General features: G+C 58.1%; 7 protein-coding genes across 7 annotated transcripts; 1 reads left to right on the top strand and 6 right to left on the bottom strand.

The window, feature by feature from the left end:
• Positions 1-404: 404 nt before the first annotated feature.
• On the bottom strand, positions 405-2025 carry GGS23DRAFT_21769 (uncharacterized protein). Its single transcript, XM_051511947.1, has 2 exons — positions 1379-2025; positions 405-1318 (listed from the first exon to the last, which is right to left on the bottom strand). The coding sequence occupies exons 1-2, from the start codon at positions 1895-1897 to the stop codon at positions 506-508; spliced, it is 1332 nt and encodes a 443-aa protein (XP_051377027.1). The 5' UTR covers positions 1898-2025; the 3' UTR covers positions 405-505.
• A 1822-nt stretch (positions 2026-3847) lies between these two features.
• On the bottom strand, positions 3848-6657 carry GGS23DRAFT_21752 (DUF1750-domain-containing protein). Its single transcript, XM_051511944.1, has 3 exons — positions 6403-6657; positions 6070-6336; positions 3848-5988 (listed from the first exon to the last, which is right to left on the bottom strand). Exons 1-3 carry the CDS (start codon positions 6445-6447, stop codon positions 4120-4122), a joined length of 2181 nt encoding a protein of 726 aa, XP_051377026.1. The 5' UTR covers positions 6448-6657; the 3' UTR covers positions 3848-4119.
• Positions 6658-6906: 249 nt separating this feature from the next.
• Positions 6907-9398, bottom strand: GGS23DRAFT_544900 (decarboxylating 6-phosphogluconate dehydrogenase). Its single transcript, XM_051514949.1, has 5 exons — positions 9178-9398; positions 8841-8873; positions 8209-8764; positions 7706-8140; positions 6907-7644 (listed from the first exon to the last, which is right to left on the bottom strand). Exons 1-5 carry the CDS (start codon positions 9189-9191, stop codon positions 7204-7206), a joined length of 1479 nt encoding a protein of 492 aa, XP_051377025.1. The 5' UTR covers positions 9192-9398; the 3' UTR covers positions 6907-7203.
• A 2826-nt stretch (positions 9399-12224) lies between these two features.
• Positions 12225-13538, top strand: GGS23DRAFT_592098 (RNA-binding domain-containing protein; the record flags this gene model as incomplete). Its single annotated transcript, XM_051517835.1, has 1 exon — positions 12225-13538. The coding sequence occupies one exon, from the start codon at positions 12225-12227 to the stop codon at positions 13536-13538; it is 1314 nt and encodes a 437-aa protein (XP_051377024.1).
• Positions 13539-14737: 1199 nt separating this feature from the next.
• GGS23DRAFT_544894 (triose-phosphate transporter family-domain-containing protein) lies at positions 14738-17767 on the bottom strand. Its single transcript, XM_051514948.1, has 3 exons — positions 16446-17767; positions 16041-16344; positions 14738-15977 (listed from the first exon to the last, which is right to left on the bottom strand). Exons 1-3 carry the CDS (start codon positions 17124-17126, stop codon positions 15130-15132), a joined length of 1833 nt encoding a protein of 610 aa, XP_051377023.1. The 5' UTR covers positions 17127-17767; the 3' UTR covers positions 14738-15129.
• Positions 17768-19548: 1781 nt separating this feature from the next.
• GGS23DRAFT_21602 (DAGAT-domain-containing protein) lies at positions 19549-21251 on the bottom strand. The gene is made up of 2 exons (XM_051511927.1): positions 21213-21251; positions 19549-21114 (listed from the first exon to the last, which is right to left on the bottom strand). The coding sequence occupies exon 2, from the start codon at positions 21034-21036 to the stop codon at positions 19639-19641; it is 1398 nt and encodes a 465-aa protein (XP_051377022.1). The 5' UTR covers positions 21037-21114; positions 21213-21251; the 3' UTR covers positions 19549-19638.
• A 1133-nt stretch (positions 21252-22384) lies between these two features.
• Positions 22385-24802, bottom strand: GGS23DRAFT_21526 (PLC-like phosphodiesterase). Its single transcript, XM_051511922.1, has 2 exons — positions 24778-24802; positions 22385-24722 (listed from the first exon to the last, which is right to left on the bottom strand). The coding sequence occupies exon 2, from the start codon at positions 24377-24379 to the stop codon at positions 22931-22933; it is 1449 nt and encodes a 482-aa protein (XP_051377021.1). The 5' UTR covers positions 24380-24722; positions 24778-24802; the 3' UTR covers positions 22385-22930.
• Positions 24803-25018: the final 216 nt, after the last annotated feature.

Genomic DNA, 25018 nt, shown 5'->3' with positions numbered 1-25018 from the left:
TCCTTCCATCGCCTCGAGGGAGCAAGTGGCCACTGGCTATCGGCGCTGTATCACCTGCTGGCCACTGGCAGCTGTCCCTGGCCGCTTCGCGGTTGACAGACTTGCTATCGCGAACCACCACCACTGGAACCACACCACTAGAATACCCACGAAGAAATGCCCTGTCTACGTCGCCTAGTGCTCAACCCGCTTATCCTCATAATAGATGTCTCCTGTAATGCGACTTAACTAGGCTAATACGTAGATCCTCCCGTCCGCGCTGCACAGCATTGCGTCGTGATACATTCGATGTTCGACACTCCAGAAAATAAATGTCATCATTGAGGTGAAATAGCTAAGGGTCCGTATGTACCACCGGCCAGGGATTCCCTCCCCCTCTGTCCTCCCCTCCCCTCCCCCCGCGCGTACAATCCATAAGAAACTAGTAGGATATACGCTATTCAACCCCCCCACCTCCCCTATTACCCATCCCAGCCTCGCCAGTCTGTCGTCATCCCCTTCCCCGTTACAGCGCCGCGAGACTCAGCATCCCGACAAGACCCGCCACCAGCGTCGCGGCGAGGGCGCCGCCGACTCTGGCTCCGTCGCTCCTCACCGGCGTCAACGGCTGCTGCTGCGTGTCGCTGTTCGGCAATCCCGCCGACGCCGACGCCAGGGCCGCGGTCGCCGTGTCCGTCGGGTTCTCCGATGCGTCGCTGCTGCCGTCGGTGCTAGTGCCGGAGCCCGATCCCGATCCCGATCCGGAGTTGTTGCTACCGCTGCTGCTGCTGCCATCAGTGCTGCTGCCGCTCGAAGGCAGCGGCACCAGGGCTCCGGGGGTGGAGCCGCCCGGGAGCGCCACCAGCGTGCCCGTGGGCGCGGCGGCGCCCACGTTGGGCAGGGCCACGAGTCCGGCCCCGGTGCCGTTCGGGGGCGCGGCCGTGGCCGTAGCCTCGGGGCCGAGGGCCGCGGTCGCGTTGGGGAAGCTGCCGAAGCGCGACGTGGCGAGGGCGCCGCCGCCGACGAACGCGGCGCTGCTGATGCTGCTGGCCGACGCCGTGGCGACCAGCGCCGACGAGACGTCGCCGCGCGTAATCGTCTGGAAGCCCTGCTGCGAGCTCGCCACGGAGGGGAGCGCGATCAGCGCCGGAGCGCTAGCGCTCGAGATAACCCCGAGGCCGCCGCTGCCGACGACCACAGCCGAGGTCGTAGCGACTACCACCGCGCTCGTCGTCGCGGCTCCAGGCGGGATGATCTGGAAGCTCTGGATGGCGCGGGAGGTCTGGGGGAGACTCTGGAGCGGGGCCGCCGAGCTCAGGGTCGGGAGCGCGACGAGGGTCTGCCACGGGAGGTTAGTAGAGAGACGGGTGGGCCTCGGGTCTAGAGCAGTCGACTGTACCTGAGACGTCGCGATTTGGACCAGCGAACTCGATGTCGCTACCACAATGGCCTGCGTGCTGGAAGATGTCTGGAGCGCTACGGACTCGAGCACCGCGCTGCTCGTGGCGCCAACAGCCACGCTGCTGGTGCTGGTGCTGATGGCTACGCTGATGCTAGTGCTGGTAGCCACGCTGCTGACGGTGCTGATAGCTACGCTGCTGACGACGGCAGAAGTGGCCTCGGTGGCTGCAGCATCCGTGGCCCCTGGGAGAGCGACCAGCTGGCCGGAGGTGATTTGCGCTCCCGGAAGTTGTACAAGCCCAACAGCTGAAGAGGCATCGGCGCCGCCGGCTTTCTCTTGCTGGCCCTGGGCGTCGGATCCGGCTCCCGCCCCGACGCTCGGGAGCGGCTGGAGAGGCTGGAGAGAACGCAGTCCTCCTTCGTTTCCCTGGGGTAGAGGGGTCAGGTTGGCACAAACACCGTTCATAGTCGTGCCGAGTGCAACGGCCAAAGCCGCAACTAGACGTGATTGCCTCATTTTTTCCCTTTTATTCTTCCCTTTCCGAATGCCTGTTACTTTTGCGTCTCTCGACGGTCCTTCTTCCCGTCGGCGTTGTTGATCGTAGGTATCGAGTTACGATGCTAGCACAGGCCCGGGCCGAGAGCGTATTTACTTTACAATAGGGAACCAATAAAACGAAGGGTCTAGAAGAAGGAATGCGAGAATTATAAGAGAACGTAAGAGTGAAAGGACTGCTCAACAGTATGTGCTGACCGGCAGACGACGAAGATAGCTAAAGAACGGCTGTCGAAAGAACGGACGGCCACGAAGAGACTGCGGATAGAGAGGTGAGGTGGGAGGAGGGTATCCAGCCCCGGAAAAAAAGAGAGAAGGGACCGGAAGAAAAGAGAAAGAAAAAAACCTGGAATGACACCAGCAAGCCAGGGGGGATGCCGCGATTCACTGTGGTCAGACTACGTGCATATATCATACATAAGGGACATAACCACCTACACCCTCTACGCATACTACTACGTACCTATATAATTAGGTAGTCCTCCAAGTCCCAAGCCCCAGACATCTCATCATCATCTCATCTCGCTGTTTGACATCTCTTGGCTAGGCCTATACCTCTCTCTCCCTCTCTCCCTCTGCGCCCTTCCCTGCGAGGACCCATGACGAGCGACTTCACCTTGGCTGGCCATCGTGATCAAGACGCAAGATTGCCTGCCCTAGAAACGAAATTAAATTAACCTTACATAGCTCCCCCTCCGCCCCCCCCCCCTGCCGGGCCAGGGGTGCAAGGGGAGACGGCGGGCGGGAGCCGAGGGGGATGCGTGCCTTGGCGGACGAGCTAGGCCTCTGTAGATGATGGCACTGGACGCTCGCATACATATATGTCTGTACTCAGTATTTATGTATGTACGTGTACCACGGCCTTCAGCGAGAACTCGCTCGCCCGCTCGCAATACTCGACGGTTCCGGAAGCCCAGCGCCCAGCGCCCAGCGTCCAGCATGAAGACGGAAGAGAGGGAGGGGGGGAGACTCGAGACGACGCCCGCGGCGGCAGAAACCACGCGATCGTGCCGTTGGTCGTTAGCAGTTCTCGACCCAGGCGCTTGCCGTGCGCATGCCAGCAGCGCATTTACCCGGGGAGGAGGAGGGCTGGTTTGGGGCAATCGGGGGGGAGGGGGGGGGGACGCGATCGACGGGATGGCGTGTGCAAGGCGTATGATGTGCAAGAGGTGCGGCGGTGCCGGGAGGACGCAGGACGCGGCTCTACAGGAAGCCGGCCGGCCGTTGCACCCCCTCTCCATCCGGCAGTATGGGTGGGTGTGGGGATGGCAGTTGGGCGTGCCCTGCCATCTCAACGACCAGCAGCCGGAAATCTCGCCTGCCCCTCCCTGGCCCTGTCTCGCTTTCATTCAGGGCAGGGGAGCGGTGGAGGGGGCAACAGCTCATTTGCGCACGTAGCCAGGGGCAGAGGGGAGGGGACGAAGACGGGACGAAGACCCCTTCTTCTTTGCCAACTCTCCCTCGCCCGGCTGAGACGAAGCCCTGCCGCATCTGAAACGCCGGCCCAGTAAAGGGGACGCAGGCGAGAGACTTCCGGTCGACCCCACACCTCGACGGCTTGGCGGCACACTCGCGCTAACCTCGTCGGCGATGAAGTCATTTCTCTCTCTCCCGCGCCGCGGAAGCGTGTACGTGCCATGCCTACCTCACGGAGGCAGAGAGGCAGAGAGAGAGAGAGAGAGAGTAAGAGAAAAGACCTACGGCCTACTACTGGGTCCCGGGATGGGACTAGTCCCACGTGTGGATGACCTCGTTGAAGCGGGCGGTAATAAACGTGGTCTTGCGTTCCCGTACGCGCGCATACGTACGCTGCCGACGCCGACGACGAGACTTGCTAAAAGTGTGATAAATAGGTGATACCGATAAGTCTTTTATTCTTCACACGTCCCGTCCCGATATCGCGGGCAATGCGATACAATACACAGCACGACGTGCGCTGCGCCACGCCGTCGTGGATTCAAGACTCCCTAACGCCCCCTCGAATATTTCTTTCGGCCGAGCCTGCAGTTTCTTTTTCGTCCCAAGCGAATATAAATAATATCTACGCTAGGAGCTTGGGACGCCCCTTAGAAAGAAGCGAACGCATCCCCCATCCTCCTCCCCTCCCTTTTCCCACCTCTATTTTCCGTTTTGGGTGTTCGGACGTACAGGAGCATGGAGTCAAGGTCATTTGGGCCCATGTCCTACATGCTGCCCTCGGCTGGCGTACCCCCGGATTGCTGTGCGTCGACGCCGTGTAAGGCGTCGCCGAACGCTGAGTCTTCCATGTCTAAATCTAGGCCCTCGCCAAGGTCCCCGGGCGTCCCGCCAAATCCGGCGAGAGCATCCCCTGCCGTATCTAAATTATCCAGCGAACCAAAGTCGGTTTGGTCACCGTCGAATCCGGCCGAAGGCGTCCCCGTCGCCGAAACCGGCTTGCCCGGGGTCGCCGCCGCTTTCGGGGGGTTATTTGCGGGGGCCGTGTTTGCGGGCACGTCCGGAGCGACGCCGCCCTTAGGAACCATGACCCAATCTCCGCTCCCCGTCCCCTGATCCGGGGTAGTTCCGGTGGGCAGTTCGACGGCTCCGGCGCCTTCCATCTTCACGTCACCTGTATCATCCTTGGGGGCAGGTTGGCGCGGCGAAGGGGCATTATTCGGGTTCGCGGGCGTAGCGACGCTGGAATGAACCGCCGAAGCCTGCGGCTGCGGCGTCGGGAAGTTATTCATCGGCGTAGAGATCGACGACGCACCAGTTCCCGTGTGCATTTGATCGAGAAGGCCGGCCGCCGTTCCGCCCATGTCGATGTCGGAATCCCCCATCATAAATCCACTATGCCCACTATGCTGGGAGCCCGCGTGTGACGGCTGGCGGGACATCGGAGTGTCACCGTTAGGGGGCCCATTCTGAAGCCCGCCGACAGCGGGGAGGGGAGCCGGAATAGGTTGGGGCGCCGGCTCGGGGGTGGGTTCTTGATAGCCACCGTCTTGGATTCGCCTAAGCTCGTAGATGACCTCCGCCCTACGGCCGAGATGTGCCTCAACCTGGGATACGATATCGTCGACTTTCTTGTTGTGTTTTAACGACCAACGATTGGTGCCATCTTCATTGTCCTCAGCTCGGCCTTCAAGCTGCAACGCGTCCGAACCTGGCTCGTCCACAGCGGATCGTAACTCTCTCTCGGCGGTAGTCAGCAGAGAATTATGTTTGAACTTGGTGACTTTCTTGGCGTGATCAGCTTTCATCTTCTCGATGTCTGCTTGGGTAGACTGGATCCGGTCGTTAACCCGCTTGCGAAACTCGGATGCCTGGACGGGGTCTAGGCGAGCAGTGGCAGGCTTTGAAGGCGACTGCGTGGCAACGTTAAACCCGTGAGCCTCGAAGAGCCCGTCGGTGAGGCCCGACAGCTCGCCTTTGAGACCCAGTCCGAGGTCTGAAAACCCGATCTGGGCCATCCTATAGGGAGACGACAATATCTCCTCCATCCACTCGTGATTTTGACGGTATCTAGCTAAGCTAACCTCCCGCGGCGTCAGATGGTCGAACATGTCGCCGCGGGACGTATCCTCCTCGTCATCGTAAGCGCTATCCGGTGGCGGGGGGGCGGCGATGGCGGGCGGGACTTGACCCTGGGCAGCCTGGGCAGTTCGGGCGCGTTTCGATGGCGGTCCACTGCCAACGTTAGAGGGGTGAGGCGGATATGCCATCGTCTGGGGGACTCCACGGGGCGCAGGATACATCGGCGGCCGCGACGTGTCCCTGGGCCAGGCGATCTGTGGCCAATTGACCCTATCACCGAGGATGAATTCCTTCCGCTGAATCTGTCCACAACGCATAAGGTAGGCGCGGGTCTCGAGGATAGACTGCATTCGAGGATCTCGCGGGAGCATCTGGGAAGGGACGCGCTCATTGTTGTCGAGGGGGCCGTAGTGGACAATCCAAAGACTGGGGTCGACCTGGGGGGCGTTCGGGTTGTGGACGCTGGGGGGGATGAGGCGAAAGCGACGCCTCGAACGCGTTGCGAACGGCTCGCCATAGGAGAATCCGGCCTTGTGGAGATACATTTCGAGGATCTGCGCGGGTCAGCAAGGAAAAATGAACCGTGACGACACTCGAGAAGCGGCCAAGCGGCCAAGCGGCCAAGCCAGACATACCACGCCGTTTCCCACTTCTTGCTGCAGGTACTGCTCCTGAGGAGGCCAGATGTACCCGTCGCTGGCAAAGCTGGTGCCCATCTGTTGCAACGGCTGCCACGTCAAGTAGATAGCGCCGTCGCCAGGACGCTCGATGTATGTCCAGTAAAATGGAGCAGAGTCGCGGGCGATCTTGGGGGCTTGCATCAGCCAACTGGTGACTTCAGAAGGGTCGACGCGAGCCTTGACGGGGTGTCGATGGGTCGAAATCAGATGCACATGGGGAAGCTAGAGGCGTATCTGTCAGCAGGCGTCGACGACGATGCGCAATGGATATAGGCAGGTTAGCAGTACCAGGTCTCTGTGGACCCCGAAACTGGGGTCGCCCATCGCCGACATGGTGCTTGAGAAGAGCAGGGCTGACTGTTGTTCGCAATTATCTCCGCCAGTTCGAGACCGGTTTAGTTGGGTGTGCGAATTACAATATCCGCCGGCGTTGTCGAGGATGGGCTGGAGTTGCGGCGGGAGGGTGGGAGAGGAGCGCGAGGCGCAACAACGACTTCGGAAAAAGACGGGGCTGCGCGGAACTGGAGATTTCGAGTCGCGAAGATGCGCGACGGAGAGAGAACTAGGCAAGACGACGCCTTGGAATTATTTGTTAGATTTGTGGCTTAGCTAAACTGTGGCTTCGACTATCGCACGGGCCACATTGTTGCTCGGAGTGGCTCTCACGTGACAGGTACCTCCTGATGGTACATAGGGGTACCTCCTAATGTAGCATCTCCCCCAACTCCTTGTTCCTCTTAAATCTAGCTAGGTTTTTAACCACCTACGCTTTGCCTCACAATGGGGGGATATCCATCCCCAAGGGGACTCCCTGCGAAATTTCACCAAGGTAATAAAGCTGCTCCCGATCTCGTGCTCTCTACAAGCACCTGCTAGCTAGCGTCGCGCGTCGGAGATGCATTATTTCTTATATTCATTTCTGTCCTTCTAAAAGGGGTGGTGGGGTGGTTGGGGGGGGGGCTATGACACGTCACAGCATGCTACGTCCGCGAGTCTCCTTTTTTTCCTTCTATCTAGGAATGTGTCCATCCGTATGCCAACCGTATCATCGCCGGGCTATTATATCCCACCCGGGTGGGCGCTCCTACCTTATGCCTGGTATGTGGAAGCCGACACGTTTCCTCCCCGACCGGTCCAGTTCACGTGGGTATACTTGCCCACGGGGTATTTCTCGTTGGCGTACTCGGGCTTCACCAGGAAGGTGTGTGCTCCAAAGTAGTCGCGCTGAGCCTGCAGGAGGTTAGCGGGCAGGTCCGCCGTGCGGTATCCGTCGAACCACGAGAGAGCAGTCGAGAAAGCGGGCGTCGGGATACCAAGCACGGCAGCCTTGGCGACGACGTCTCTCCAGCCGGGTTGCGCCTTGTGGATGGCGCTGTTGAAGAAGTCGTCGAACAGCAGGTTCTCGAGGTCGGGGTTCTTGCGGTACGCCGCAGTGATGTCCTTCAGGAAGACGGAGCGGATAATGCAACCGCCTCGCCACATCAACGCGATCGAAGGCTTGTTCAGCTTCCATCCGTACTCTCTCGCAGCCTAAACATTACCTGTTAGCAACATAGTTCCGCAGGGATGTGGAAGGGGGGAAGCTCCAGACCTCTTGCATTAGCATGAACCCCTGAGCGTAGGAGATGATCTTGGAGGCATAGAGGGCCTGCTCGAGGTCCTCGAGGAATTGCTCCTTGTTACCCTCAAACTTGGTCTCGCGGGCAATGTATTGAAGCTTCTTCGAGGCCTTGACACGCTCATCCTTGATCGAAGACAGGCAGCGAGCGAGCACGGCTTCGGCAATCAGGGTGACGGGCATGCCCAGATCCAGGGCGTTGATGGCGGTCCACTTGCCGGTACCTTTCTGGCCGGCCTGATCAAGGATCTTCTCGACGAGGGCCGTTCCGTCATCATCGTTGTAGTACATGATGTCGCGAGTGATTTCGATCAAGAACGAATCAAGCACACCCTTGTTCCACTTGGCGAAAACGTCCCCAATCTCCTTGTTCGACAAGTTCAGACCCCTCTTCATGATATCGTAGGCCTAGTAGGATGCGCTTAGCCTCGTCGCCGCCGAAGGCGCCGTTACGGTCGAGAGGGGGGAAGGCAAACCTCGCAGATAAGCTGCATATCACCGTACTCGATACCGTTGTGGACCATCTTGACGTAGTGACCAGCACCTTCGTCACCGACCCACTCGCAACAAGCCTCACCGTCACTCTTGGCAGAGATGCTCTGGAAGATATCCTTGATGTGGGGCCATGCCTCCTCGTTACCACCCGGCATCAGAGAAGGGCCGTATCGGGCGCCCTCCTCGCCACCGGAAACACCGGAGCCGACAAAGCGGATGCCCTTGCTCAGCAGGTACTTAGTTCGCCGGTTCGAGTCGGGGAAGTGCGAGTTGCCGCCATCGATGATGACGTCACCCTTCTCCAGCAGCGGAAGCAGAGTTTCGATCCAGTCATCGACGGCCTTGCCGGCCTGGACGAGCAGCATGACACGGCGGGGCTTCTTCAGCTTGGACACGAACTCCTCGGTGGAGTGGGCACCGACGATGGACTTGCCCTTGGCCTCGTTCGCCAGGAAGAAATCGACCTTGGAGACAGTTCGGTTGAAGGCGCAGATGGTGAAGCCGTGGTCCGCCATGTTGAGAATCAAGTTCTGGCCCCTACGACGGGTGAATACGACGAACACATAAAGGGAGACATATTGGGGGAAAGGGGAGGGAGGGAGGGGAAACTTACATGACGGCCAAGCCGATGAGGCCCAAATCAGCACTTCCAGAATGGTTAGCATGGCTCTCAGGCACAAGTCTGCAAGGGATTCGGCGGCGGTGATGGGATGGAAGAAGAAGCTCGCCTTGGGCCTCCTAGAGAGCTTGTTATGTTGGTAATACGAGCTCTGGAGGGCCCTCGAGATGGTTTTAGTTAGGTTTGTAGCGAAGGTAGTGGAACGCAAACTCGGCAACAAGGTGACGTTGAGGTGGTGGGGTAGTAACCATCGTGGCCTGGTTGTGAGAGAAGAGAGAAAGGGAGAGGGAGAGGAGGAAAGGAAGATAAAGAGAAGGGACATCGAACTTACACGGCTCCAGACATGATTGCACTGTTGCTTGTTGGCAGTTTTGTTCAATTGAGACAGGAGAGCGGTGGTCGTCGACGTGATTTGTGAAGTTTTCTTACGGTTGGAGGAAGAAGGACAGAAGGTGTAGAGGGAATAATCAATGCAACCGAAGCCGACGGGTGTGGGAGTGCGGTTACTTTTCTATGATGGCGTTGCTAGGGAAAGGGGGGGGGGTCAAGGGGAGGGAAAAAAAGTGGATGGAGGGGTCGTAGTCAGGGTATGTACCTAGGAGGGGAGAGGGGGAGGGGGTTAAGTCGACGAAGCAGAGCAGGGAGGGGGCAGGTAGCAATGAAGCCTGCGGCATGGCGGGACTGGCACCTCCCTACCTCAGGTAATACCTACCTACCTATAGCCCAGGCGCCTAACTACCGACCTCGGTACCTACCTCTACAGGTAGGTAAGGTACCTAGAAATGCATTCCTCCCACCTGGAAGTTAGTGTGCACAGGCTCCTGACACAGTGTTTAAGTTACCTAGACCTACCCGCCTTACCTCCTCTACCTACCTGGGTAGGTAGGTACTTACTCAGGTACTTACTCCCTTGCTAAGCTTGCATGTGTATACACGCTCCATGCCCTATGCGCCTTGGTATTAGCCACACCCTTGCCCAGCTATCTACACGTATCTATTCGTGCCTCCAGCCAGCCAGAGACCGTTATGTGGGAACTCACCTTACTGGTATCACACCCAGCGATCCTATATTACCTATCCCAGGCGCCCATTCATACCCGATGTTGGTTGGCAAGTCGGAGGGGCGAGTTACGTCGTAGCACGGGATCGGCTGCATGGAGGGCACTTCTTCCATTGGGTCCCTGGCTAGAGATGGAGTGATAGCTACAGAACTACGACGGGAATCTTAACCCTCTACTATGGATGCCCATCAACCAGAGAAAATAGTAAAAAATAGCACACTCCGGTGGGGCGCGGGCTTACTCAGGCTTGTCTGTTCTCGAGGGATAAGTTCCTCTGTCGGCCCTGCCAGAGCTGTTGCGGAGCGAGGTCCCTCGCGGGTGTCTCGAAGGAATGTTGTAGGCCGTAATAGTGTATTAGGACTTACTACGAGGCAGTACATGGATGGTCGGTCTGTATCGGTCGTGTCGTGTCAAGTCCCCCGTTACGCCCAACCAACCCTCAGTACCTACCTATCTCCGAAGAGTCTTTGTCGACTTGGGTGCCTTTTGGCAGACCTCGGAAGGAAATACCTCCATGATCATCGATCACAGTGCCTAAAAGAATCATATTTGGTATGGGGAAGGCCCCCTTTATGCCTTATTCCAGGGTTGATTTCAAACTCCCCCATGTTGCATCAACCACGTTTCGTAGGGGAACCCGCCTAGGCCTCCACGTTTGGCTATTCACTAAGTCTCCACATGCAAAATTGTAGAAGCTCCCTCTTGCCCACCTAGCTAAGAAATACAACACGTTTCTACATATATACGTAACCTTCCAGGGAATTTCCAGGGAATCCGAACCCATCTCAGCTTGTGTGTCAGCCGGATCTCTTCAGACCCAGCAAGGCTGCTCACTAGATGGGGCCTTGGTGTCCTCCGCGAGCGGACATGACTTCGCTCGAACACGACCCGGGCACCAGATGGTACTGTCGGCTAAGCTAGGAGAAGAACGCTAGGGTGGTACTAACGCGTCAATAAGTGATTCCTGCACGAATCTCTTCGCTTACCGGAATGCTCAGGAATTGGCATTACTGGCAGCCGGGGTAAGACGGCCCACTAAGCATTCGGCTCTTCGTGGCAAGGCGACAGGTGAACCGTACGCGGCGTAGCGGTACAATCCTCGCTTCTCCTCGCGATACCTGTCCTCCTATGCCTAGCTACCTAGAGAGCAGCCAGTGAACGTCCTCAAAGTCCATATCCCCAACTAAACGCGCAGGCGTAGCATAACCTCGAAAGCAGCGCTCAGACCGATACCACGTATATACGACCCTGTGTAGATGATACGTGACTGGCACAAAGCGCTAATAGGAAACGCAACCTACGAGCGCTCGGCCGCGGGGCAACGTGCCGAGCGTGGAGCAAGCAGCATCGTCGTGACCCGTGGCCCACGGCCCGCGTACTGGGTACCTACCGCTCGACGCTAAACTCCTATCGCCGTGAGGCTGCAAAATATCTCATAGCGAGGAGAGGGCAGCGAAGGAAGGGCCCAGAGCCAATCGCGTCGTCTTCCTTCTCGGCCCTTTACGCGGATTCCCGGGCCTCCTAGATTACGGTCGTTAACACCCCGACACAGGCAGGGCCTGTTGTCATCGTGGGGCATCTGACCGAGACACGGGAGATACGGCGAAACAGATTGAGGCATATTATATGGCGTACCTATGTCGGAAACTCGAAGGCATTGATAATCAGAAACCAGGAGGATCCAGTCCGGAGAGAAGTGCGAACCCCTCCACCTTGTTGTTACCTACCCGTCAGGCGCCGACCCTAGGAGAGCCGTGGGAGATCGACATGTACATCGGCAGAAAAGCAGCATGACCCCCGATTCCCTGTGGCGGGGAATACCTTGATAGGGTACCCAGCTTTCACGTGATCCCGACGCGACTGCGCCACATTTTAGCTTGTACCTTTTAGTTTGGCTTGAGTGCCTTATGTAAGGGACTTACCACGTATGGGATTACGTAACAGTGGCGGATACGAGGCGGTTTGACGCGACCTGAGAAAGAGAATAATTAGGCTGCAAGTTCACTGACCAAACATGAGCTGGGCGACCTTCATCAACCGAAAATTCCACCACTATCACCGCCATCGTCATCACCAACCACGGCACGCCAGGCCATACGTACTATCGTATAGGCGTATCGACCGCATACATAGATACTCGCGCGAGCCGACACCAGTCCTCGGAATAGTAGAGTCACCGCGAATCCCTGAAGGAAGAGAACAAACAAAAAGACCATAGCTAGATCTGGCCTGAACCCGTACTTGGACTCATAGGTACGTGTTGAACCCGAAGAAACACACCAAAAAAATCTCTCTCGGGCGCACAGCAAAATTCATCATGTCCTACCCGCCTCCTCCAGGCTCGAGCACCTCGTCCCTCCCGCCGCGCCCGCCGCCGTCGAGGGCCTCCGGCTTCAAGCCCGCCTTCTCCTCCGCGCACGCGCACGCGCACGCCTCCGCCCCCGGCACCAGCGCCGCGCCCTACGCCGCCTCGAGCTATGCCGGCGCCCCCAGCTCCGCCGGCGCCGTGCAGTACGGCGCCGCCGTCCCGCCGCCGTCCTCGTCTTCGTACCAGCCGTACGCGCGGTCGGGGCCCGTGACCGGCGGCGGCTACCAGCGCCACCAGTCGCACCACCAGTCGCACCACCAACACCACCCACCACCACCAACGAACCCCTACCACCACTACCCGGGCGGACAGCCGTCGCTGCAGGGCTACCAGCAGGGCTACTACGGGGCGCCGCCGGCCCAGGGGCCCGGCGTGACCGCCGCCCCGCCGACGTCGTACGGCGCGCCGCCGCAGATCCGCAACCCCTTCCCGGCGCCGGCCCAGCCGAAGAACGACGACTACGACCCGGACATGGCGGCGCAGATCGCGCAGTGGCAGAGCGCTTACGTTAAGGACCCGAGCAAGGAGGCCACCGGCGCCATCGCAGGGACCGGCGCTGCGGTGGGCGGGCGGGCGGGCGGGGGCGGCGCCAACGGCGCAGTGCCGATGACGTACGGCGGCGACCCGAACGCGGGCGGCGCAGGCCCCGCGGCGGCGGCGGCAGCGGCGGCAGCGACGGCAGCAGCGACGGCGGGCGGCGCGGCCTCGGCGGCGGGCGGCCCGCCGGACAAGAAGAAGACGGTGGTGCGGGCGGGCGGGGGCCAGAACTGGACGGACGACACGCTGCTGGAGTGGGACCCGTCGCACCTGCGGCTGTTCGTGGGGAACCTGGCGGGGGAGACGACGGACGAGTCGCTGTACAAGGCGTTCTCGCAGTGGCGGTCGCTGCAGAAGGCGCGGGTGATCCGGGACAAGGTGACGAGCAAGTCGCGGGGGTACGGGTTCGTGTCGTTCAGCGACCCGGACGAGTTCTTCTCGGCGGCCAAGGAGATGAACGGCAAGTACATCCAGAGCCACCCGGTGGTGGTGCGCAAGAGCACGACCGAGATCAAGCCGACCGTCGTCCGCACCGGCCACGGCGCCGGCCGCAACAGCCACAACAAGAACAAGAACAAGAACAAGAACCGCGGCAACGGGGCCGGAAGCGGCGGCGCCGCCGGAGGCGCAGGGACAGGTGCCCACGAGCCCCATCTCGGGCCCGCCGGCGGCGGCGTCCACAAGCCCGGACAGAAGACGAAGGGCGGGCTGAGGCTGCTGGGCTGAAGCGCCGGACGGGGGAGGGGAGAACGGCGGTCGCGTCGGCCGTGTGCCTGGCGGCGAGCAGGACGGCCGGGAGGATAGGGGATGGGCGGCCCTCTTCGAGCAGCGGCAGAAAAAGAGATGTCCCCTGCCTGCCTACCTGCCTACCTACCTAGACCACGCACCGAACCAGGTCGATCTGCAGGGAGGAGGAACGGGGGGAGCACTACCTCTTTAACCAGACGCTACCGCGCGTGCCTAACCTAATTCTAGTATGTACATAGAGAGGAGGGGGGGGGGGGGGAGGCACGGGACGTGCATTGTATTGTACGAGCGCGCTTAATAGACAGTCTCCCACCGCGAGGAGGTGAATTGTGACAGACCGGGAACGCGACGAGGGGGATGTGCAGATGGGGAGTTGATCAGTGCCTGGCCCCTCCGCGGGTTGCCCGTGCGCGGGCAGGAGGGGTAGGTAGGTAGGTAGCCTGCCCGTCCAGCGCAACAGAAGCCCTACTAGGTACCAGCAATGCCAACCCCTCGTCCTCCCCGTCGACCCTGCGGCGCTGGATCGGCTCTGCTCCTTCGATTCACCCCTACGAACTGCATCTGCTGCGCTCGACGGCAGCGACCTGGGTTGGGAGAGAGACGAGGGTGTAAACATCTATACATATATATATACATACATATGCGTGTGTGTGTGTGTGTGTGTGACAAGTATATATAGAGAGAACGAAAAGACGATACCCGTCCCACGAACCGCGCATACACGCATCATATATCTTCGCTTTCCTCTTCCTTTTCTTCTTTTCGAATAAGACCGAGTTCGGCCACAAGAGTCTATAGACAGAGGAGACGGAGCAAAAGCATTTACGTATCTATCAATCCCTCTCCCTCTCTCTCTCCCTCCCCAAACCTAAGAATTCTCAACTGCCCAACGTACTTACTCGGGGGGTATCTCTTGTGTGCTGCTTGCTTGCTTGCTATCTACTTCGCTTCGCCCGCATTACCTGCCATTACCTCGCATTGCCTTGCCTAGCTTGGATTGTCTTGTCCCTCTCGCGGTTCCCCCCTACCCCCTTCTCTTAAGACTAGGGCTCGTCTTTCTTCGTCTGTCCTCCATCTTGTAATAATCATTCGGATCTCGTCCGGTAGTTTCCTACATCTTCCTCTTCCCCCTCTCCCGATCTGCGTAACCAATATTGTCAGGTTAACTTGTCGAATCTTCCACCTCGTAGGTAGATAGGTAGATATACCGGCTGGCACGGACTGACCCTCCTGGCAACATCCCCCCTCCCCCCCCCCCCCACACACACACTAGGACGAACCCTTTCGCTCCCCATCACGAGTCCCTTGTTACCGGTCCTCCTTCTGCCTCGAGGAAATGAAATCGATTTCCCTCTCTACTCCCGTTCGCCCGCCTTGCCGTATCCACAATCCGAATAATAAGCCCCCCCTCCCTAAGGTATTTCGCATCCCTTGACGATGTAGTATTTTCCGCGTTAGATAGATGTACATAATAGGTTTGTTGCTCTGAACCGGCTCCGCACTTCTATTTTCTTTGATCGACCCTACCAGAAAAAAAAAAAAGTACTCGTGATATTATTACAAGTAGAGCTCAGCTTTCCCGCGTGCGCTCTGTCCGATGAGGATCTTCCGAGTTCGGGGATGCCGGTTTCGGCGTGCTGTCGCGGCTGGGGGCGAGGAGACCGTCCTCGGCGCTGCTAGTGTCATCGCGAGCCAGGAGTCCTGTTTCCTCTTCGTCGGAGTCGCTCCCGCGGTCGCTCGATGAGCCGGACGGTGCCTGGCGGTAGCTCTTATTGTGTACTTCCACCTGAGCGTCGCTGCGCATCTTGGACAGTTTGATCCAATTGTACGCGCCGATCGCGAGGATTGTCACAACCAGGCCCGATATGTTGACGGGGGTGAGCTTGTCGTCGAAGACTAGCGCTGCAGCCGATATCGTCACCACTTCCTTGAATATGCCGGCGATGGAAAGTGTGACGACGCTGCTTCGCTGCAGCAGAGCAAATTCGCTGGCCGTCATCAAGAAGGCGATCGTTCCTGGGAATAGGAGGATCAAGGGTGTCCGGACGGCGCCCCACTCCTCGCTCAATACTTTGAGCCCTTCGACTAACTCGAAGAAGCCTTCCACCGGCAAGGCAATCGATATGAGGACGAGAAACATAACCGGCGCTAGGAAGAAGATGCTGGAAAATGGGTTCGAGGTGGCCGGGTTGCGGAGCAGGAGAATCTGGGTGAGAGCCCAGCGGAAGCCGGAGAAGAAGGCGGCGGAGATGACGAGGATGAATCCTCCCAGTCGGAATTCGACTTCGCCGGTGACCATCATCACCACGCCTGCAGTCATAGTGCCGATGATGGCCACGAGCCTCCAAGTAGGCGTCTCGAGGCGAAAGATGAAGGCAAAGAGGAGCACAAAAGCCAAGGAAGAGGATTTGCACATAGCTACAGTCACGTCAGCCTCACGCTCGTCGCGATACGTTTCCCAAGGGGTGCGGTGCCACTTACTATAAAAGGTGAGGGTGATGAACTTTAGGGAGGTGTTCCCTAATCCGATATCCAACCCGGTGGCCGCAGCGCAGGGCCCTATCCTCGTCAAGTAAAACATCTTGGTCATGATGGGACGTTCGGGCCCAGCCTCGTGTCTCGACCGGCCCAGGTCCGAACTGTGCGTCGTATTGCCGGGCCGCAATGAAGGTACGAAGTATAATACCAAACTGGCTAGGGAAAATTGCACGAGCATGTGCGTGGCGGTGGTAAATAAAGGAAACGCGAAATTCAATTGGCCCGAATCGAACATCCACTTGTTGTACTGCGAATCGGGAGTCGGGTCAGCGAGAAGGTGGGGGGGACACGGTGGAATTCGGTAGCCCGTCTCGACACGCGCACGAGAGGGGGAGGGAGATCACTTACCAAGGAGATGGACAGCGAAAACGTGTACCAGAGCCCGATCAGGGTGGCATTGATGGCCAGCTTCCTGAAGACGTCCTGGTCCGCCTCTTTCCGTTCCTCGTCGGTGATCTTGTCGCGTGCGATCCTCTGGTCTAGCCTAGTATTCCGCCGCCGCTTAGCCCGCTTCCTCCGCCTCTCCTTCTTGGTCAACGCGGTCTCCTCGTCGTCGTGAAGGTCCTCGTCCGATAGACTTTCGTCGTCATCGTCGCCGCCGTCGTCTCTGTCGTCCGACCCGGACGCGTTCCGGCTGTGGCCCTCCTCAGAGATCTTGGGATCGACGTCGCCGGAGCCCTTGACGCTGGTGGAACGCGGGCGCGAAGATCGCGAGTTGGAGGGCTGGATAGGGAGAGGATTGGTAGTAAGGGTGCTGCGACGGCGACGGTGGCCGGGGGGAGCTATGGAATCCATCTCGATGTCGTCGGGGCGGCGACCGGCGGCGTTAGCAGAGGACGAGTCCGCACCATCCGGGGACCAGTCGACTTGGAAGCTGGTGGTGGCGGAAGATGCTGAGGAGGGAATGGAGAGGTCGATGTTGGTGGAATTGGGTGCCAGCACGCTGTTAACCGACAGGGTCTTCGGCGGGGAAGAAAGAGTGGACGGGCGGTGTTGGAAGGGTTGCTGGTTGGACAAAGGAGACGACATGTTCTAATAAGCGGTAACGCGTGTGGGCAGCGAAGGGGAAGTGATAGCAGATAGACCAGAAGCAGGCATGGTGTACGATCGCCTCTCCCCCCCCTGGGAAATCCCTTGAGCCCAGGCCGTCCAACGGGTTCGGACACATAAAACCAGGCTTGGACCGGCCCCCCCTTTCCCCTGCTGGGCCCTTGTGATGTGCCGGGGGGGTTGCTCTTGGCGGGAGAGCGCTGCGGATCGGAGTGGTCAGGCACGCTACTATGCGGGCAAGCGGCGGAGGGGTGGCGAGAGACCGGTTGGTCGAGTTCGGTGGGTGGTCGATGACTTGGTTGCGAAAGAGATGAAGAAATCCGGGATCCTCCCATCAATGACAGCCGGGGGAGGGGACGGAGGGAGCGCAGAACACAGACGGTGGGATTCCATGGACGTCAAGGATAATTTGCACGACTGCACGGTACCTAGGTACATTTGGTTAGGAGGTGGGCAGGCAGTTGCTGAAGGAGGTCTGATGATTCACGTTAGACGTATGCACGAGGCCCCAGCTGGACGCAAAGTACCACCTCCGTATCCGGTGCTGCGTAGAGGTACCTGAGCTAAAAAGAGGCCCCGGGACGGTTCCGTAGAATCTATAATTATGAAGGAGTAAGACCTACCTAACCTACCTAACCTAGATCCATACGGTATAAAGGCAAGTATAACTTACGGGTATGTACGCGTATGGATTTATGTAGGTCAACCGCCGGACACCTTATACACCGGGTAGATGCCCAAGTCGCGCTACCACGATCCTCCCAGTCTGCGCAATTAGGTACTCTGTCAGAGCTACATTTTATAATACCAATACTCCTACATATGAGAGAGAGAGTGTGTGTACACGTACATTCATATACCAATATCATCGGTATTGGGTACTCTATAAAAATACGCTCCCTCCGGCTAGGTACCCGAGGTGTAAGGTACCTATGAGTACAGCCAAGCGTCTTAATCTCAGGTGCTGCAAGATGAGATACCAATACCTTGGGCGATATTCGGCGTAGCATCCAGGAGGCAGCAGGGTGTTGTTATGTTCGCACCGACAGCCTCCGAGCATCCGTCCCCTTTATCTTATTGTCAAATTTGCCATTTAGTCAGATATTCTCCGGATTCCCACATGGCACGCGACGACTTTCCCTCTCTGCCTGGTTTGTGTGTATTTATGGGCACTACCTATACTATATGTATTCCGCCCCCCGTTATACTGTGCCGTTTTCTACGAGACGTAGATATGTCCATTCACGCCAGCATCAGGTAGATGCATGCCTACTACGTACTATAGGACATCGCAGGCGTATAGTAAGTAGAACCGGAATGCAATAACAAGTAGCGGTGAGCTTCTCTTGCCGGAGGTATGTAGGTAGGTAGGGTATTTAGTCCGGATTATTGACACTTCCCCTTATGTATCCCCCTTTGGAATTGCCTCTCTCCTTCGTTTCCCCTTTCGCTCCCTCTCAGCTGCCCACAAATGCCAAGCGGCCATCCTCGGTCGTTCAAGCAGACCCAGCGCCCGAGGGACACCACTGAACCACGAACCACTCAGGGGCGCGGCGCTGTCTTCGCTTTTCACGGACCCGCCCGGACCCCGAGGACATCCCGGCCACCTCCCCTCCATTCAAACACGATACCTCGTGGTGGAGAGGAAGAGGAACAGAGAGTGTATACATCCACACGTAGTCTAGAGGCCGCCATTGGAGAAGTAGACCTCTACTATACGTGCGTGTACAGGGCCGTATGTAGTGGTGGAGTCCAGCGGATATATATATTACATAGGTACGCATATCAACATCAGCACATCAGGTACTAACACTGAGTGTGCATCCTCTTTTTCTCGGTGTTTTCTTCTGCTTCCTCCCTTCTTCCACGAGCGGCCTGCATATAGAATACTACCAGGAATTCCTAATGTGTCGCCGAGTATCGAGAGAGAGAAAAAGAGTGCCTAGGTCGCTAGCGTTTCATCCTTAGAAAGAGAAATAGAGGCTAAGCCCCGCGGGATTCTCTTCTCGGGTGATTTTTTTTTTCTTGGAAAAAAAACCCCCCAAGTTACGAGAGGAGCGAGAGGAACTCAGACTAGTAAGCGCTTTACGACCGACCCCGTTAAATGTGCTGTCCGTGCAAGGGAGCGGGCCATCTCGGCAGTTTGTCTAGTGTAGATGCAAACCCCCGTCTCGGGCTTTCGGCCATTCGTATTTTAAGGAAATTCGCCCAAAATAACGCGAGAGACGGTAGGTCTCAAGATGAGTCGGATCCAGTAACTCGGTATTTACGTGACATGAAACTACAGATGGCTACGACAAGGAATTCCTAGAAATCTAGTGTCGAGAAGCATGAGAAAAAAGATAAAGGAAAAGGTACAAGTCTAGTGGTGATCTCTTACAGAGCAGAAAACGGGTATGATGGTATCGTGCGCAAGCCTAATTAGGTATATCAAAGAAAAGAAAATAGACACAGGAAACCTCGAGAAACCATACACCGCGGCGCGTTTTATCTAGGACAATATCTGCAACTCCTCCCTTCTCTCGGGGGCGAAGTCGTCTTTGTACCGATCCCATAGTTTTTCTAGTTCGGCCACGTATAGCTCGTGCAGCCGGTTGACCTCCGCCTGGTCCACGACGGCCGACTGCGTCACCTTGATCGGAGCCCCGACCACCACGTTTAACGGCCGCCGGTACGGCATCAGGCCCACGTCGTAGTTGAAGATGCCGCGCCCGTGCAGGAACGGCAGGGTGAACTTCCACACCTTGAGGATGAACATCTGCAGGTCGTGGACGAACGGATGCTCCTTTGCCCGTAGTTGGTCGTACAGGTTGTTCTCGCCGAATGCTAGCACGGGGACCAGGTCGGCGCCCGTCCGGATGGCGATCCGGACAAAGCCTTTGCGCTCCTTGAGAACCAGACGCAGCTGTCCTGGCTGCGCCTCAAGCGACTCGCGAGCTCCGCCGACGACGATGGTCACGCCGCGGCCCATGCCCTCGCCGTTCGGCCCACCCCTAGTCAGGATGTTGACGATAGACTCCTTCGACACCGACCGCAACCCCGCGGCTAGGATATACTCGCGGTATAGCGGGATGCGGAAGTTGGAATCCAGGGTCAGCAGGCTGTTGGTGATGCCGGGGAACTGCTCGGAGAAACCCAGAGCCTCCGTTCCGAAGGCTGCCCACGCGCCATGGGAAATGATGCCGTGGGGGTGGTAGCCAAAGATATACTTCCGAGTGGGTGGAAGGTCGTGGGTCTTATGCAGCTTCGCCGGGAAGTAGGCCGCGAAGAGACGCCAGATGTAGCTCCTGCGAAACCATTCGGACCGGTGTCTGAGCGACCCGTCCGTGGCAGCTTTCGAGCTTAGCACGTACAGGAGGTATATGAGGAGCAGGGGCCAGGCGAAGGGGACCGCGCAGAGGGCGAAGAAGATAGAAACTGTCAAGACGATGGACATGCAGTGCATAAGCACAACCAGCGTCTGCAATCTGCGCCCGAGGGGGACGTTCCACGGGGCCCATCGGATTCGACCATTTCTGCGTCGCTTAGGCGCAGGGCGGATTTCTTCGACCGTCATGTCATCTAATTCGGGGTACGACTCGTCGTCATCTTGACCTTCCAGGCCATACTTCAAGGCGGGGGAGTAGCCCACACCGTCCTGAACGATTTCATGCTCGTCCGGGCCCCCCACCGTCTTGTCGTCGTCCGCCGTGTTTTCCAAGTCAGCAGTCCAGCTGTTGCTACGGTCCCGTTGGATGAGGTCTCCATCGCTGTCAACTTGCGGTGTAGGCCTATCGTCGGGCTGGGCATACGACTTGCCGATTGGAATCGTTTCTTTTGACTCGATCGACCGGGTTTCTAGGGGTACCTCCGACGAGAGGGACTCGTCTGCAGGCCTATCGTACCCCATGTTTCCTGTCTCGTTTATTGTCTTGGAACGCCCGCGTTTGAAGACCCGATGCGGGGGCTTAGATTTGAAATTGAGGTTCTAGTCTGGAGAAGATATATGGGGTCGTTACACCAGCCAACGCGGCCGTCAGTGCTGCGGTTCTTGGATTTTGCAGTAACGAACGAGTCGTAACGCACGAGCGCTATCGCCGACTACGCGTAGCGCGCAGGCTTGGGAAGATGTGAGGCCTGCCGTACTCCGCCTCGTGTAAGACCCAGATACGTCGCCGCTTGTTGCGGAGTTGTTTCGCCTAGGCGACGCGGACGATTCTTGCAAATGGGAGCAAGATAAGCGATGCTCGGCGAGCCAGAACCTCGTCGTTTAGCCTCCCAGCAACCGGAGATTTCCGCGTCGTATGTGATGCCGCTCGCTAGGTTGTTCCTCCGAGAGAGAGAATCTGAGTCGAGATCAGCATAAGCCATTTACATAGGTACTGTATTGGCGGCCTCTTTGTTCGAGGGGCAGCCGGCCGGGGTCGAGAGGGGACATACCTTGGGCGGGTAAGCAAGCAGGCAGACGCGGGAATGCCAGGCGAGTGGCTACACACTATAGGATTGCTCTGGGGGCGTCTCCAAAGGCGCGAAGCTACCGATGAGCAGCAGGACGGGATTTAATCTTTTCGCGATCGCGCACAACCTACTATGACAGGATAGGTACCTTGGCCTGGCGGGTGGCAGAGGCTGCACCGCAAGCGGCACCTCGGTTGCCTCGGTGCGCAATAAGGGGGGATGCGAATGTATGGATTGGGAATTTATCTCCGGGACACGGAGGGGAACGAGATCGCGAACACGATAGAAAACGGGGTTTGTATTTAGGTGGGTATCTGTAGAATACCAAGAACTGAAGAGGAGAGAAAATAGCAAGGAGAGAAGAGAGAAGAGAGAAGAGAAGGAGAAAAAGGTAGCGACAGGAGGAGGCAGAAATAGCAAAGAGCGACAAGAGGGCCACGGGAACTATCTCATATGCAGCCTAATTGGAGGAGGCTTTGGGGGCAGAGAGTACCTAAGTGAAAGATCCGGGAGACTGGGAGCTGAGCTGTCGCGGGTTAGCGACTGTGTATACCCGGTACATGCCTAAGCTAGGTGGATACATACAGATAGGAGGTACCTACAGGCGCGGAGGTACCCTCTAGCCCTCTCCCCTTTTACTTCCGCCCTACGACCCCCTACCGAGGCCGGCAGCTGAAGATACCTACCTAAACTATGCCCCTACAGATTCTCCAGGCGGGTGTATGAGTACTTTCATGTATGATGTAGGTATGCGTCGCATCGCCTTCAGCGGCGTCCACTGGACCCTTACTCCAAATTGCATAAAATTAGATGCCGAGGTACGCGCTGCAAGGAGGTAAAGATATGAAGCTCCCGAGGATCCAACGGGTAGGTACCTGGCTGGTAGGGGACCGTCGCGGAAAGGCAGGCGACGGCGATGACCTCATTGAGAATACACCCATGTGAATAGCCTACTACCTATATTAGGCAATATTGCTACATCATGCCTCCTGTAACGCTACCTAACATCCTCGCTGCTCACTTAGCTGTAGCTAGGTATATGAATTTGTATATAAGAGGTCGCCTCCTCTGCGTCGCCCAACTCCATCGAATCGGCACTGAAAGGATACCAATGTGTCACTAGGTAGTTATGGGGCCATCCCAACCCTATTAGCCATACGCCCATCTATCCTGTAGATCTTTACGCCTCGGTGATGCTACCAATGTTACCCTCGCACCTCTAGATTCGAACAAAGTTGCTATTCGTACAAGCCAGAAACATACCCAAGTAATGCGATGTTGGAAAGTAGATAGAGAAAGGAGAACGAGAATGAAAATAGAAAAACCAAGAAAACCCGATGGATGCGTTATTGCTTCAACTGCAACCTCGCATTCCAGCCGACGATGCACTTGATGACGTCCCAGTCGCCGTCCAGCCCGACCCAGTCCGTGATCACGACGCCGGTGCTCGCGTCTCCGACCTGCAGGCCCGCCGGGCCCTTGCCGTGCTCGCCGTGGCGCAGGCACAGGTACTCGACGATGGCCGGGTTCGCCTGGGCGGCGATCTTCTCGGGCCAGCAGTTGGCGTTGAAGAAGTTGCTCGCGCTGAGGAAGTTGAAGAAGAACGGCGGCGGCGGCGCGTCGGGCCGGTAGCCCTCGGACCCGGGCAGCGGGCACACCGGCTCCGCCGCCCGCTCCAGGTGGCTGCGCGCCAGCTCGATCTTGTCCGGGATGTTGCGCGGGTGCTCGACCTCGTAGAAGTCCTGCAGCCGCGCGATCCCGCTCCCCAGCATCGCGTCCGCGCAGTTGTCCGGCCACACGCTGCCGTCGAGCCCCCAGCCGCGCCCGCCCCACTCCCCGTCCAGGCTCGGGTCGTTGACGTGCCGCCGGAGCAGCACGATCTTGCCCCGCACCTCGCCGACCTTGGGGATCCGCGGCTCCGTGTACCACCGCGCGCCCTCGTAGAAGTGGTCCTTGAGGATCTTGGACAGGTCCTGGTCGGTGCCGCGGCCCGTGCCCTCGCGCTTGACGCTCATCACGAGCGCCTCCGACGGGTTGGCCTCGAGGAAGCTGTAGATGACGTCGAGCATGTCCTTGAAGTACCTGGTGCCCGTGAGCGAGACCGGGAAGGCGCTGTGCACTAGAGGCATGTCCGGCGAGCCCGGCGAGACGGACACGCGGATGTCGAAGAACCGCACGCCGTTCTCCAGCTGCTCGCGCACGTTGACCGCCTGGCACCGGACGGACGGCAGCGCGACGTGGTAGGTCGGGCTGTTGTGCGTGCCGGGGATGGACAGGGCCGACAGCGGATACTCGTCGTGCAGCTCGCGCATCCAGGCCGAGAGGTTGGCCGAGCTGAGCACGGTGAGACAGCTGCCGGCTGCCACGTAGATGGCCGTGTACTCGTTGGGGCCGCCGTCGAGCTTCGTCATGACGGTGCTGCGCTGCGAGGCGCCCGTGACGTCCACCTGGTACCGGTGCCCGCCCGACTCGAAAGTCAGGCGGACGGTTTCCTGGCCAGGGACAGCGGCGCGAACGTCGGTCGCGCGGGTCTCGAAGGGCGCGACGGCGAAGGAAACCTCGCGACGGTCCTTCGCGTCGGGATCCTTCGCGTCATCCTGGACGCGCAGATTGACAGTCGATGAGCTCGAATTGAAGAGACCTCCGATCCTGCTCGTGATGTTGCAATTGAGAATCGGACAGCAGGACGATGGCTCTTCTTCTTCTTCTTCGAACCGCTCCACGAGCGTGAGCTCTAGGGGGGTGGCTGTGAGGTTGCGGAGGACGAGGTCGGCCATAGAAGCGAGGCGGGCCATGGTATCAACTAAGGATGTTCTGGATGAAGCGACAGTAGGTTAGGAAGCCACAGGAGCGAGCCGTCGAGGCCTGCGCAGCTATAAAGGGATGGATGAGGCCTGCGATCCCCGTGCCAGTTATTCATATTAAGCATGTGAGGACTTATACACGTGGATGTTTCTTGTGTGTATCCCGTGGGCCGACCTCTCTTTCTAGGCGAGGCGCCGAGTTAAGAGAAAATGGGATGGGCGGCAAGGGCCAGGGCTGAGCAGATCAGCGCAGGAACCAGACGCGGCAGAAAGAGAGCAGAAAACGCAGCAGAAGCTGACTTTGAATCTGCTATTCTTTACCCGGGGTGGTTGGCTTATTCTTGTCATCCAGCTTTCCTTTGTTTTATTCTCTAGTAGTACTGACATACCAATTTGCATACTGGCTTAGGAGTCGGCGCTGCCACCACAGATCCCACCCATCTCTACCTCCCTAATCCCGGAGAGCGGTGCACGTCTCGGACGAATACGTGCTAAGAGCAGATCACGAACGAGCCTATAGTGGTTAATACAGATACCGACCAGCTCCGACTTGGATTCTCTAGTTGCCTACCTACCTCCCGATCCTCGACACGGCATCAGAGGTGACCTTCGGTATAGGCAAGGTGTAAA

This window comes from Durotheca rogersii (assembly GCF_024521655.1).
Source record: "Durotheca rogersii strain YMJ 92031201 chromosome Unknown GGS23scaffold_1, whole genome shotgun sequence".
Taxonomy (NCBI): Eukaryota; Fungi; Ascomycota; class Sordariomycetes; order Xylariales; family Xylariaceae; genus Durotheca; species Durotheca rogersii.
The sequence above is the reverse complement of the archived record's forward strand: the minus strand, read 5'-3'. Positions and strand labels throughout refer to the sequence as shown.

Excerpts from the sequence above, each read along its gene's own strand:
- GGS23DRAFT_21526 (XM_051511922.1), bottom strand. The coding sequence starts at position 24,379 with ATGGCCCGCCTCGCTTCTATGGCCGACCTCGTCCTCCGCAACCTCACA.
- GGS23DRAFT_21752 (XM_051511944.1), bottom strand. The coding sequence starts at position 6,447 with ATGTCGGCGATGGGCGACCCCAGTTTCGGGGTCCACAGAGACCTG. Across the intron at positions 6,337-6,402 it reads TCGGGGTCCACAGAGACCTG|CTTCCCCATGTGCATCTGAT; the intron begins GTACTGCTAACC and ends ATACGCCTCTAG. Across the intron at positions 5,989-6,069 it reads AAGAAGTGGGAAACGGCGTG|ATCCTCGAAATGTATCTCCA; the intron begins GTATGTCTGGCT and ends TGACCCGCGCAG.
- GGS23DRAFT_544900 (XM_051514949.1), bottom strand. Across the intron at positions 8,141-8,208 it reads ATATGCAGCTTATCTGCGAG|GCCTACGATATCATGAAGAG; the intron begins GTTTGCCTTCCC and ends GCATCCTACTAG. Across the intron at positions 7,645-7,705 it reads GGTTCATGCTAATGCAAGAG|GCTGCGAGAGAGTACGGATG; the intron begins GTCTGGAGCTTC and ends GGTAATGTTTAG.
- GGS23DRAFT_21769 (XM_051511947.1), bottom strand. The coding sequence starts at position 1,897 with ATGAGGCAATCACGTCTAGTTGCGGCTTTGGCCGTTGCACTCGGCACG. Across the intron at positions 1,319-1,378 it reads TCCAAATCGCGACGTCTCAG|ACCCTCGTCGCGCTCCCGAC; the intron begins GTACAGTCGACT and ends CTCCCGTGGCAG.
- GGS23DRAFT_21602 (XM_051511927.1), bottom strand. The coding sequence starts at position 21,036 with ATGGGGTACGATAGGCCTGCAGACGAGTCCCTCTCGTCGGAGGTACCC.
- GGS23DRAFT_544894 (XM_051514948.1), bottom strand. The coding sequence starts at position 17,126 with ATGTCGTCTCCTTTGTCCAACCAGCAACCCTTCCAACACCGCCCGTCC. Across the intron at positions 16,345-16,445 it reads TTTCGCTGTCCATCTCCTTG|TACAACAAGTGGATGTTCGA; the intron begins GTAAGTGATCTC and ends CCCGATTCGCAG. Across the intron at positions 15,978-16,040 it reads CATCACCCTCACCTTTTATA|CTATGTGCAAATCCTCTTCC; the intron begins GTAAGTGGCACC and ends ACGTGACTGTAG.